The following is a 14211-nucleotide window of genomic DNA, read 5'->3' on the forward strand; positions in this document are numbered from 1 at the left end:
GCTCGCTCAGGAGCCTGGCAGTAATTCTAGCTTCTGGTGTGCATTATTTCCAATGCTAGGAAATTTTTTTAATTTTCTAGTGCCGAGGGTGTGCCCAAAGGCAATTGGACAACACCATGCACTGCCCAGTTACCACAGGGTCACCACCGGAGCCCTCACAGTCTCCTAAATAGGAGGCGTTAAGGGATCCCCCAACAAATGCATATGGCCATTTACCGGCCCTTTAAAGAAAATTACTTTTTACCCATGGTGGTAAAAGGTGGTCTCGGCACACGGCAATCCTGCGCACTGATGCCACCATGGGCCACCTTCCACCACCATTTGGTTAAAGAACCCCTAAATGCCTTACCCCTCAAGGAAATGCACCAAGAGATGTGTTTACAATTTTTTTTTTAATTTCAACAAATTTGCACATAAATGCAGGCATCCAGGTAAATCTAGAAACTCCATTCTTGCTCCTGATGTTTATACTGTGTAAAAGGTCGATGCAATGTTTAACCACCTACTTTTTATGCACATATACACCCACTTCCATAAGAGCTATTTTTCATGTCTAAAACATGCTTTGAAAGCTGGTGAGAATGACATTGAGGTCCCATCACACAGGCAGAGGTCTGACAGGGGGCTTTGACCAAAGCAAACCTAGCATGAAGCGAACAACTAGAGGCTGGCCAGAGATGGGCTTACCCTCCACATGTTGATGATAAGTACTAATTATGCTAAGTTGAACCCTTACGGAGTTGAGACCAGACTCTGAAAGGTGTGGAAGGTATTCAAGCAGGGTCTGTGTAGGAAAGAAAGGGGATCTAGGGCCCTGGGCCCTCACACCAGATGGCAAACCTCCTCCATTTAAACGAGTTTTTATTCAGGATCAAAAGAACCATACATCAAATAACTAAACAGCAAGTCTAGGCAATAACAGTAATCTGTTACATAATAAGTGGACAAAAAGAAAATAGTGAGTAACACGCCTTACAAGATAGAACTAAAACAAAAACTTATGATCCTGATTTTATGAACCCTCCCCCACCCCTTTACCCATTTCCTTTTAACTACAACTGAGATGGCCCATTGTCTGGACTCTTATGACCCCAGGCCATCTTTGAAATAATTATGTCCATTATTCCCAATGCCCCCTCCCCAACCCAGGCAGAGAACCACAGGACAACCCTTTATGTAACAATAACCAACATATGATACACTCTGGAACCTATTGAATACTGCACTTCTTGCTTTGTGTGATATATTTTGTAAATAACAATTCCAGGTAGACATAAAAGCTTTTTTCTTCTTTGGGAAGTCTGAGAAGCCCATGCCTCCCATAACATTAAGATATGTAATCTATTTCTCCAATACCAAAAGGAGGGAGGCTCCTCCTGCATCCAATGGTTAAGTATGCACTTCTTCCCCAGTGCATAAGCTTTACTAAGTAATAGGCGAGAGTTTTTATCAGAAATCTCATATGCTTCCTGTCAGGATTGCTGTCCCACTTATTCAGTAAGACTCCCTTCCAAGAAAAGACTCTACGTTGACCAAAAGTAGACCCCAAGTATCTATGAAGTGGCCTCCAAAAAGCTTGAATACCACTACACCTCCAGAAGGCATGAAAAAAAGTAGTGTCCCCCTGCTGACATTTGGAACCCTGCGCAAGAGACACCCTGCCTGCTCTGGTAGTTTGGTACTGTGATATTTAAGTACTCAATATTGACTTTCTTGGAGTTCGGCACTACTAACCTGCTTTGGAATAGCCTTAATCAGTTTTAGAAAGTACGCTCACTCCAATTCATAGCCAAGTTCTCTACTCCAAGCCTCCTTAAGAGGGCCATACTCCCAGGGAGGGAGAAGAGAAACTAAAGATCTATACAGACCTACTACTACTACTTAACATTTCTAAAGCGCTACTAGGGTTATGCAGCGCTGTACAATTTCACAAAGAAGGACAGTCTCTGCTCAAAGCAGCTTACAATCTAAAGGACAAAAATGTGCAGTCAATCAATTTGGGGCAGTCTAGATTGCTTGAATAGGGGGGGGGTATAATGGTTAGGTGCCGAAAGCGACATTGAAGAGGTGGGATTTGAGTAAGGATTTGAAGATGGGCAGGGAGGGGGCCTGAACAGAGACTCTGACACAGTCTCGTATACACAGCTACTTGGTCTAAGCTAGTATAATAATGGTATAGCTGCATATAAGCAAAGTAATCTTTGTGAGTTAAGGAAAGTCTCTGCTGTAGAAATCACCCACCTCATTGAGGAGATGCTCTATCAGGGTGATACCCAATTCCAACCATCTCCTAAACAGACCAGACTCCATTCCTGGCTAGAAATCAGCCCCTGCATGGTACCAGATCATTGACATTCAGACAAATCACTCCTATCTGTACCCTTCTCTACCACCGCTAACTCCAGACTCCGCCCCTTCTGCCTCGCATTACCTTATGCCTGGAACAGACTTCCAGAGCCCATACGCCATGCGCCCTCCCTCCCCATTTTCAAGTCCTTACTCAAAGCCCATCTCTTCTCCCTTGCTTTTGGCACCTAATCACCCTCCCCATTCATGTTACCTACACTGACTACATAGTTTGTAACCTTTAGATTGTAAGCTCTCTTGAGCAGGGACTGTCCTTCCCCATGTTAAACTTGTACAGCGTTGCGTAACCCTGGCAGCGCTATAGAAATGCTAAGCAGTAGTAGTAGTAGGATTCTGATTCCAATATTTCTAAAGCACCAACCAAATACCTCTCAAGGGCTGCAGCAATATACTCCTATGGCAAGTTTGAGGCAAACTTTTAGCCCTAGCCTTCAAAAGATAATGCAAATGCCAGGGAGCCTACAGTGCCCGTTCCCACCGTGTTGGAGCAAATTGCTCAGTGTCAAACAACCAATCCCTCAGATGCCGCAGAAGACAAGCCTGGTTATAGAGAGGGTAAACTTAAACCTCCCTGCAGCCAAGTATCATAAAGGTATTCCAGGCGCATCTTTGATTTCTTTCCACCCCACAAAAAGTTCCTACACAATCTATTTAAGAATTCTAAATCTTTCCGCAAAAGATAAGTACATAAGTACATAAGTAGTGCCATACTGGGAAAGACCAAAGGTCCATCTAGCCCAGCATCCTGTCACCGACAGTGGCCAATCCAGGTCAAGGGCACCTGGCACGCTCCCCAAACGTAAAAACATTCCAGACAAGTTATACCTAAAAATGCGGAATTTTTCCAAGTCCATTTAATAGCGGTCTATGGACTTGTCCTTTAGGAATCTATCTAACCCCTTTTTAAACTCCGTCAAGCTAACCGCCCGTACCACGTTCTCCGGCAACGAATTCCAGAGTCTAATTACACGTTGGGTGAAGAAAAATTTTCTCCGATTCGTTTTAAATTTACCACACTGTAGCTTCAACTCATGCCCTCTAGTCCTAGTATTTTTGGCAAAATTTCTAAAACATAAATCCAGCGAGGAAAAATAATAATTTTAAAGAGATTTATCCTACCCATTAGTGATAAAGACTAAATACTCCATTTCCAGATAAAGTTACTCCATTTCTCAAATTGGAGTTTAAGTGTCTTGTAACAACATGTCAACATTCATACGATACAGTTCCGAAGTCTCCACAGACAACAACATCCCCAGGTAGCGAAAAGAATTTCCAGTCCACTTCAATGGATAGGGTCCCCGCCAACCCACATTGTGGTCCCCTCCCTCAGCAGCTCTTCTGATTTGTCTAAATTTAACTTAAAACTTGAGAAATCCCCAAATTCAGTCATGCATTCTAACAGGGCCACAATCAAAACTATGGTTTTAACCACATGAGCCAGCAAGTCATCAGCAAATGCTGCCATTTTGAAAGTATCTGTACCCACTTGAAAACCCTGTATGTCTGGATTCCTCCAAATGTCATGAAGCAGGGGGTCTAGAGTCAGAACAAATAAGAGAGGAGATAGCAGGCAAACCTGACTGGTACCACGATATAAGGGGAAAGGGGAGGAAAGCAATCCATTCACCCACATTTGAGCCTGAGGAAGAGAATACAGAGCATGAATCACTTCCTGGAAAAACCCATATATTCCATAAGCATCCAAAACTCCAAATCAAAAGTCCCACACCAACCGGTCAAAGGCCTTTTCAGCATCTAAACTTATTAGCATGGAGGAAACAGCCTGACCAGATGCCAACTCCAATGTGGCAAGAATATTCCACTCATTCTTGGTAATAGTGAGGCCCTGAACAAAACCCTCTTGAGAGTCCTCTATCTTATCGGGAAGAATATGAGACAGATGATTTGCCAAAACTTTAGCATATAATTTGGCTTCATAGTTAAGCAGCGATATCGGTCTATAGGACTCCGGTTTCTTCGAATCACGACCTTGCTTTGGTAGAATAACTACCTGGGCTAGCCATAATGACTCAGTCAACTGTCCTTCTCCTACTATATAATTAAACATAGACGTCAGCGGGGGAACAATCTCCTCCCTCAGCATCTTATAAAATTCCCCTCTGTAACAATCAGATTTGGGAGCCTTTCCAAGGGGGTCCCTCTGTATAGCCCATGACACCTCCTCTTCTCCAAAAGGGGCATTTAGCATAGTCAAGCTTTCCAGATTTAAGCATGAAAGATCCAAACCAGATAGATACATAGAACTTTTCAACGGGGAAGGATCGGGAGATCAATACAATTGAATAAAATAATCTCTCATAATAAGATTAATTTGGATATCTCTATTTTTCAGAACCCCGTTGGAGGAGAACAAAGCATCAATCTTAAAGGGACCCTGACGAGGATGGGCCAAGCGGGTTAACAATCTACCACTCTTATTTGCATGTTTGTATAGCTGATATTTAAAATAAATGTGTGATTTTTGGGTGTTGTGGTGAATCAATTTGTTTAAGGTATGTTGCAACTCTAAAAGCTGAGTTTTCACCTGAGCATTATGATTGATCCCATAGAAGAGTCGCAAGCTGGTAACCTCTTTTTCCAAATGGAGTAGCTCCCGTTCCCTGACTTACTTTTGGTGACTAACATAGGTTTTTAATCTCTCCCTTGAGCACTGCTTTAGCAGTATCCCAATACAAGATAAGAGTATCCACATGAGCAACATTCACTTCTTTAAATGCCATTTCTGCAAAAGAAAGTCTAGAAATCTCCCATAACCATATAGGCGAACCAGGAACTTCCAATGATATGATTTTGGAGAAGTCCCAGGAAACTCCAATCGAGCAGACACCATAGGATGGTCTGATATTTTCAGGGGTCCAATCTCTGCCTCTTATATTGTTGTTAACAAATAGCAAATCTCCTCCATTTAAAAGAGTAACACCTCTTAGTGGAATATTTCCTGGAAGCCAGCAAGACCCGGGAGACACCCTTTGAAAGACCCAACAAAGCAAAATCCAGTCTCTCAACATCCAAGCTATAAGCGCCAGAGACTGAAGGTTGGGATGCAGAAGAGATCCCTCGTTCTGCATAATGAGGGTTGGAAAACACTCCAATCTTCACGGTCCTTTGGAGGATAACTCCAGAAGAAGAGGGAACCAGATCTGCCGAGGCCAGTAAGGTGCGATTAGAATCATGGTTCTGCAGTCTCGCTTGAGTTTCAGCAAAGTCTTCCCTACAAGAGAAATGGGAGGATATGCATACAGAAGGCCTGTTCCCCAGTGAAGGAAAAAGGCACCCAACACTAGCCTGTCATGAGCCTGAAGCCTGGAACAGAACTGAGGGATTTTGTGATTTATGTGAGAGACAAAGAGGTCCACAAAATGGACCTGTCTTTCTACAGATTTCTTTTAGCCGCCTGTAAATCTTGTGTGTCTCTCTTCCAGCCCTCTGACCTTGTAAGTGCATGTGCAGAAGCCAGAAGCATGGCCTAGCTGCAGATTCTGCTTTTCACATTTAAAATGACCAGCTAGGCAGAATATGAGTAATATCCCTTACCACTGGTTTAACAAAGGAGGCCAAGTGCGTCACCGACACACTAAAAACTACAGAATGCCTTGGGTGCTCTAGAATATGATGCAGAAGACTGAATGAATGGCACATGCAGAAAAAGTAAATCCCTTGCCCTGTTTGAGCATGGGGTAGTTGAGGTGATAGCTTGTGCAGAAGTACTATATCAAGCTCTCATTGTCTCCCCTCAGCTGAATGGATGCATCCATCCATCTGACCCCATTTGCCATTACTTCTGAATGTGTTAGCACTGAATTTGAAGATATCCACTGCATCTCACTTTGTGTAACATGTCTCCACTCATGGAGCTAATTACCGTATGGTATAGTAAAATCTAGCAGTTACAGAATAAAATGGGTCCCAAAATTTACAAGTGCGTGCATAGATTTTTTACATTGCTCACAAATATTGCCATGCCTGTGCAAATCTGAGACGTTTGCGGGGTGGGGGGGAGGAACTATTATGTTATATAAAGAATGTGTCAGTAAAAAATCAAAAGGGCTGAAAGGGTGTGTCAGACTGTTAGTAATATTTTTCTGGACCATGACAGGAGGGATTGTCAACTTTGACAAAGACAAGGGTCATTTACTAACTGTTAGTGTATGCTCTTTTATACAGGAATACGGATGAGGCCTGTGGCACAGAGCATGCAAATGTCACCAACACATGGTACACATCAGCAAATGAGCCCCTTAGAAAACCAACTGTTGTGACATACATATGACCTCATGTCAATGAAACTATGAAAAGCGTTGTCATCACATGCACAGTTGCACACAGAGATGCTCCAAACCCCAGTGTGCACTGAAAATCAAATGAACAATATCAATCCTGATATATGTCTTTTCAGCATAAATCATCTCAAGATGTTCACTAATAAACTGAAGCTCACTGCAACTAGGAAAGTTAGGAATTAGGAGGTGGTTTTATTCCCTTCCCCATAAAATTTCTGGCAAGTGCTGACAATTTCACACCACAGCCAATCCATGGCCATCCCAGAGAGTTTTCAGACTTCCAATAGCTCCACTTAAGTCCATGGAATCAAGCATGGATGATCAGGGTCAAGCCATGGGTCGTTAGTGGCACACTATACACAGAGAGAATACATAAAGCTGGCCTGTTAAGGGTTCTTTCATTCTCATGGGTGAGGAAAGGTGCTCCTGCAACTCATTAGCAATGGCTAGATTTGCACACTTACCATATACCACATGCTTGCCCACTTAGGATCATTGAAGTACATGAACTGGGAGATACCAGCTTTATAATCCCTTTTTGTCCTTTGTTTAACCACTTGCTGCTGTATCCATTCCACCTGCCAACAAGAAAGCAGAAACACATTTATACAGTGTCAGATTCCTACATATTTCATCAAGAAATGTGCAAATCCTAGAGATTTCTCTATTGCACAGTGTCACAATACAGTTACCTTATAAAGAATTCATACTGCTATCAATGGCATAGCCATGGGAGGGGTAGGGGACCTTCTCTGGGCACAGCCTCCCCACCCCCAAATAAATTAGCCAACGGGAACCCCCAAGCTCTACCAGCTGAAGAACACTTAATCCTCCTCTGGTCTGGCGGCCAAAACTCTCCAAGTTCTGCAATCGGCACCAGTATATCTGAGCTGCTGCCACTGCTGCACTGCCAGTGCCCCCCATCCCTCATACATACATATGAACAGGGGTGGGAGAGGGCAGCAGCAGCTCAGGAACATGACACTGGTTGCAAAGCTTGGAAAGTTCTAGCCAATGGACTGGAGTAGGAGTGTCTTCGGCTGGCGAAGCTTAGGGATTGCCTCCAGCTCTGGTGTTTATATCTATATTGGGTGGAGGAAGGGGGGGAGAAGAGGGCCAGGAGAAAATTTGGTGCCCATCCATTTTGGACTCAGGTTCCCACCCCCTAAACCAGCCATCTGGCTACTCTACTAGGGTCTGCTGCCGGTTAGGCCTAGCTCACCCTGGCACAGTGCAGAAGTAGTCACACAAGTGGGATCAAGAGTTCATATTAATGCAATCCTTTTCTCCTCACACTGGTTACCTATTGTGAAACAGGTATATTTTAAAATGTTAGTTTTGGCCTTTAAGGTTTAATCATAGTAAGACACCAGGTTATTTGCTCAAGAAGTTGCCATTTCAAGGCCCTTAAAGAAAATGGCATAGAGTGTTTAAAGAACAGGATCTCCATCTACACACCTCCAAGGTCACAAAGATCGTCCCAAGGAGTATCTCTAACCATAATCTCTCCAAAGACCAACGAGCCTTCTCTGGAGTAGCCCCCACTCTCTGGAATGCACTCCCTGAAAGGCTTCGCTTAACACAAGACTATCTCTAATTCAGGAAACAGATGAAAGCTTGGCTCTTCACACAGGCCTTTAATGGAAGAAGTAACTAACTTGCTAGTCATACACTAGCAAAAGGAGTGACACAGGCTGCATATACTGTAGCAGGACAGGCTTACCCACTCCTACTCTAGCTAAGATAATATTCAAGCACCTTTCTGACTTCACATGCAACTTTCTTTAAATTAGTCCCCTTATTTTCTAACTCCTGTTACTCTAACTTATCTATCTATATGTTCAGTCTTTGCTTATACCCTGTGCTGCCTATTAAAATGTTTTACTGCATATTGTACTGACACTAATGTAACATACTATGCCATACTTTGTATTGTTATTTGAATATTATTACTGCTGTAATTGTCTAGTCAGTGCTTATGTTTGACTTATTCTTGCTGTACACCGCCTTGAGTGAATTCCTTCAAAAAGGTGGTAAATAAATCCTAATAAATAAATACATTTTCTACTCCCACCCATTCTTTACATTCACAAGTGGAGTGGTTGTTGTCCCTTCCATTTAGGAATGTGTTGTGGTTAGTAAAAGCACATACATGTTCCCTTTCAGTTCCATTATTACAGAATAAAATCCCATCATCCCTTAGGATGATTCATGATCCAATGCCGTTTAGACAGGCAGTTAAACCTTTCTATTTTCAGCAAGTTTACTTGTTAACTCAGAAGCCTTAAGAAGTCTGGATTGATTTACTATGGGGCCCTTTTACTAAGCTGTTCTAAAAAGTGGCCTGCGGTAACCCTAGAGCAGGTTTTTCCATGCACTGAGGTCAGTTTTAGTATGGCCGTAAAATGGCACCATTTTCCATTTTGTTTATTAATGGCCATTAGCACATGAGCCCTTACCGACACCTATTTCTAGGCAGTAAGGGCTCCCACACTACCCATGTACTAATCAGTTAGCATATAGTGATGTAGCTGCACTATCTGATTAACACTGGGCACGCCTACTCTCACCCCCAGACCCGCCTCCAGCGCTAAAACATTTTCTATTTTTTAGCATGTGGGTAGCATGAACCGAATAAAAATCTATCACGGGATGGCTGACAGTGCCCCATGGTACTGCCTTTAACCTTAAAGCAAATATGCATTGGTGCTTACTGCAGCTTAGTAAAAGGACCCCTATGTTAGCTTAATTTATTTTGTTTGATGTTTTTCATTGTTTTGTTTTTTTTATTTTATTATGCTTTTGTATGTAATGCTCTATGTGTATTTGGGAAGACAGACTAAATATTGAAGTAAATAAAAGAAGCGACCAAGTTTAATTTAAATTAAGCTTCAGAGAATAATCTTGGTACTCGGACCTCCTATTGGTAGCCCTCTTGAAAGATACAGCATACTTAACTCAATTTATACCAAAACTAGCCGTTAAGCCCGTAAAAACGGGCGGGTATTGGAATGTTTTTTTCCCCAAGGCCCCCCTCCCGTTGCAGCTGCAAAGCCCCTGCCATCCTCCTTCCCTGCCAGCTCCAAGGCCCCCTCTGTCCCTCCCTCCCAGCTCCAAGGCTCCAGTCCTCCCCCCTTCCCAGCTGCAAGGCCCCCTGCCCTCCCTCCCTCCCAGTTCCAAGGCCCTCCCCCCCAGCTCCCAAGGCCCCCTTCCCTCCCTCCCAGTTCCAAGGCCCCCTGCTCTCCCTCACAACTGTAAGGGGCCCCATTCCCTCACAACTGTAAGGGCCCCCCTGCCCTCCCTCCCAGCTCCAAGGCTCCAGTCCTCCCCCCTTCCCAGCTGCAAGGCCCCCTGCCTGCCCGCCCTCCCTCCCTCCCAGTTCCAAGGCCCCAGGCCCTCCCCCCAGCTCCCAAGGCCCCCTGCCCTCCCTCCCTCCCAGTTCCAAGGCCCCAGGCCCTCCCCCCCAGCTCCCAAGGCCCCCTTCCCTCCCGTCCTCCCAGTTCCAAGGCCCCCTGCTCTCCCTCACAACTGTAACAGCCCCCCTGCCCTCCAGCTCCAAGGCTCCAGTCCTCCCCCCTTCCCAGCTGCAAGGCCCCCCGCCCTCCCTCCCTCCCAGTTCCAAGGCCCCAGGCCCCCCCAGCTCCCAAGGCCCCCCCAGCTCTCTCCCTCCCAGTTCTAAGGCCCCCTGCTCTCCCTCACAACTGTAAGGGCCCCCCTGCCCTCCCTCCCAGCTCCAAGGCTCCAGTCCTCCCCCCTTCCCAGCTGCAAGTCCCCCCGCCCTCCCTCCCACCCAGTTCCAAGGCCCCAGGCCCCCCCAGCTCCCAAGGCCCCCCCAGCTCCCAAGGCCCCCTTCCCTCCCTCCCAGTTCCAAGGCCCCAGGCCCCCCAGCTCCCCAGGCCCCCTTCCTTCCCTCCCTCCCTCCCTCCCAGCTCCAAGGCCCCCCTCCTTCTGAGACGTCCCATGTCCCCTCCCCCCCCCAAGGTAGCCGCTACCGCCCCCCCCCCCACGCCGGAGTCGCCACCACCCCCCCCTTCACCCGGCCCGGGCCCTCTCTTCGTTATTCAACTTACAGCAGCGCCGAAACAGCAGCAAGCAGTAGCTCCCGTTGGCCTTCCTTCACTGCCTGTGCCTCGCCCTCGTGTGACGTCACGTCGGCGAGGGCGGGGCACAGGCAGGGAAGGAAGGCCGATGGGAGCTGAAGCTGAGCTGCTTGCTGCTGTTTCGGCGCTGCTGTAAGTTCAATAACAAAGAGAGGGCCCGGGCCGGGTGAAGGGGGGGTGGTGGCGACTCCGGGGGTGGGGGGGCGGTAGCGGCTACCTTGGGGGGGGGGAGCGGTAGCGACGTCAGCGGTTCCCTCCCTCCCCTTCAGCGCAGTTTCCCTCTCTGTCCCGCCCCCCTTCCCCGTCATCACGTCTTGACGCGGGGGCGGGACAGAGAGGGAAGTCTCTACTGCGCATTTGCAGGTGAGTCGGTCACTTGCCATTTATAGGTTTGATAGCACATTGTTCTAATGAATGTCTTTTCAGGTAGGTCATTTGTGTTGTGCATACATCGTGTTAATCTTCAAGTTTACCTCACTGCAGGGTCCTTTTATGAAACTGCGGGAAAAATGGCCCTGCGCTGGTGGTGGGGGCCGTATTTCCCACGTAGCAGGGCCTTTTTTCCCCAAAATCAGTAAACCCCCCCCCCCCCCAAAAAAAATAGCCACACGGTGAGATAACTCTCACTGGGTGGCCATGCGGCAGTGAGCCCTTACCGTCACCCACTGAGGTGGCGATAAGGGCTCTGGCACTAACACGGCAGTAACCGGGCAGCGAGCGACGATGCCCGATTACCACCATGCTAGCCATTTCCAGGGAGGTTTCTTTTTTCCCCCAGAAAGGGTGCACGCTCGGGGTGGAACTACTGCCGGCGGCCAGATTGGGCTGGCGGTAGTCCTGAAAGAACGAATGGAAAGCCCACTTTGGGCTTACTGCCACTCTGTAAAAAGGGCCCCTGACTGAATTTATGCTCATGTGTAAACATTTCACTATTATGTTGTTAACAAAATTATAAATTTTATGCCATGCTTTATTTGCTGTACACTTTCTTGGCTGAATCTATTTATTAAGGTGGTTAATGACATGCATCCATATACACATACAGAATATGTGTATACAATATGAGAACAAGTGTATGGTTTTTATTATAGATGTATTTCTATTAAAATTTTTAATCTCGATTAATTGAATGATTAAAGGTAGGGCATAGCCAGCAGTCCATTGAGAGGGGAAACACATTTCTTCTTCTCCCTCTCTTTCCCACATTAGGTATACTTTTGCTGGTGGGGATGTCAAAGCCCTGCTAGTTAAAGAAATCCACTGCCAAGGCCACCCTCATCCTTCTCGTACTGCCTCAGGAGTGACGAAGTCAGTGGCGTGCCTCCAGCCACTGATGCCAGCACTCCTTGAGCATTCTCAGTTCATGAATGAACTGACCATGCTTGGGAAGTGCAGGAGTCGGTGTCTGGAAGCATGCCGCTGACTTCCTTTCCTCCTTGTACTGCCTCAGGAGCGAGGTGCAACTCAGGCAGTGGATTTCTTCAGCTGATGGGGCTTTGGTGACCCCACCAGCCACTGCATGGGGTACTGCTGCTTTGGAAGGGGCCTGAGCCCAAAATGGGGGGGGGGGGCTAGGTCCCCAAGTCCCCACCCCCATGTCTATGCCACTGATTAAAAGCCCAATAGCTTCCTTTTTCTCGCCTCTAGGTCCAACTCTCTCCTCCCTCCCTTCTACCCCCAGTCCTATTAATCTCTCTCTTCCCTCTCTCTCAACCCGTCCCCTCACCTAAGTTCTTTCTCCCCACTTCTGTTTTCTTCCCTCCACCCTCTCCACCCCCAGGTCCTCTCTCTCTCTCTCTTCCCTCCCTCCGTCCAACATCTCTTCCTCTCTCTTCTTCTCCCTCCATCATCCTCTCTCTCCCCTCCCAGCCTGCCCACAGTACTCTCTCAAATCCCCCCCTCTCATCCCCCCAAAATGATCTGGCGTCTCTCCCTCCCTTCCCGGACCTGCCTGTGGATCTCTCTCAAGCCCCCCCCCCCCCCCCGGCCCGGTGTACCTTTTGAAAAACAAGTCTTAGGCCCTGCAGCACCAACTATACTCAAAGGCCTTTCCCTCTGACCCATTCCACCCTTCCAAAAACAGGACGTTGCATCAGAAGGGGCACGATAGGTCAGCGGGAAAGTCCCGGTGCAGGCCACAGGCAGCCTTTTAGTACAGCTGCTGCTGGCACTGCATAGCCGAAGACTTTCTTGCTTTTCAAAATGTACGCTGGGCCGGGGGGGGGGGGGACGAGACAGGCAGGTCCAGGAGGAGAGAGAGACAGATGCCAAACCATGCATGGGGGGGGGGGGGGGAGGGACAAGGCAGGCAGCACATGATTAATTCTAAATCATGATGAAATTTTAAAATCACAATTAATAATGTATTAATTGCGATTAACATGCAGCCCTAGTTTATATTTCTTTTAAGTTTTTGAACAGGGCAAAACAGTAAACAAATTATTACTATTTACCGACACCGCTCATTTTTTAAATGTTTTTCTACATTCCCTTCCCCCTCAATGAAATATTCTGTTTAATAATCTATTCAAAAAGCTCAGTTCAACAAAAAGCAACCTCACAGCAAAGAGAAAAAAAGTCATTCACTGCTGCATGATTATGTGTCATGATTTATTCAACTGAGCCTTTAGGAACTAAACTGTAGAGTTGAAAGTATTTTAGTCAGGAAAAAAGAAAGAAACATTCAGGTACAGTACACTAGACTATATCATAGAAATATAGAAAAGTGAAGGCAGAAAATGATCATATGACCTATCCAAGCTGCCCTTACATGCCATCTACTATCCTTTCTTCTCCCTTAGAGATCCTATGTACTTGTCCCGAGCTCTCTTGAATTCAGATAGAGCTTTCATCTTCATCACCTCCTCCGGGAGGCCGTTCCACAAATTTACCACCCTTTCCATAAAGTATTTCCTCAGGTTACTCCTAAGTCTTCCCCTTTCACCTTCATCCTATGCCCCCTCATTCCAGAGCTTCTGTTTTCTTTGAAAGAGACTCGTATCCTGTGCACTTATGCCATGGAAGTATATACAACTCTCTATCATATCACCCCTCTCCCACCTTTCTTCCAAAGTATACATATTGAGATCTTTTAAGTCTGTCCCCATTTTAGTAGCCACCCTCTGGACCGATTCCATACTGTTTGTATCTTTTTGAAGGTGTGGTCTCCAGAATTGTACACAGTACTCTAAATGAGGTCTCACTGGAGAGACTTATACAGAGGCATTATCACCTCATTTTTCCTGCTGGCCATTACTTTCCCCATGCATCCAAACATCCTTCTAGCTTTTGCCATCGCCTTTTTACCTGTTTGGCACCTTAGCTGCTAAATTTTGGACCATTCTTCAAGCTCCTCTAGGTCCCTCCTCATTTTATCCTCACCATCAGGGGTGTCTAACCCAGTGATTCCCAAACCTGGTCCTGGAGGCACCCTAACCAGT

The 14211-nt window shown here is 46.3% G+C and overlaps 1 protein-coding gene across 2 annotated transcripts in view; it reads right to left on the reverse strand.

Moving 5' to 3' along the window:
• Positions 1–14211, reverse strand: part of PCSK5 (proprotein convertase subtilisin/kexin type 5) — a 739798-nt gene that overhangs the window by 588186 nt on the left and 137401 nt on the right. For both annotated transcript variants that reach the window (XM_030193725.1, XM_030193726.1), the window contains exon 3: positions 7136–7249. In XM_030193725.1, coding sequence (XP_030049585.1) covers positions 7136–7249 — 114 coding nt within the window. The remainder of the gene's footprint in view (positions 1–7135; positions 7250–14211) is intronic.

Source organism: Microcaecilia unicolor, chromosome 2 (assembly GCF_901765095.1).
Source record: "Microcaecilia unicolor chromosome 2, aMicUni1.1, whole genome shotgun sequence".
Taxonomy (NCBI): domain Eukaryota; kingdom Metazoa; phylum Chordata; class Amphibia; order Gymnophiona; family Siphonopidae; genus Microcaecilia; species Microcaecilia unicolor.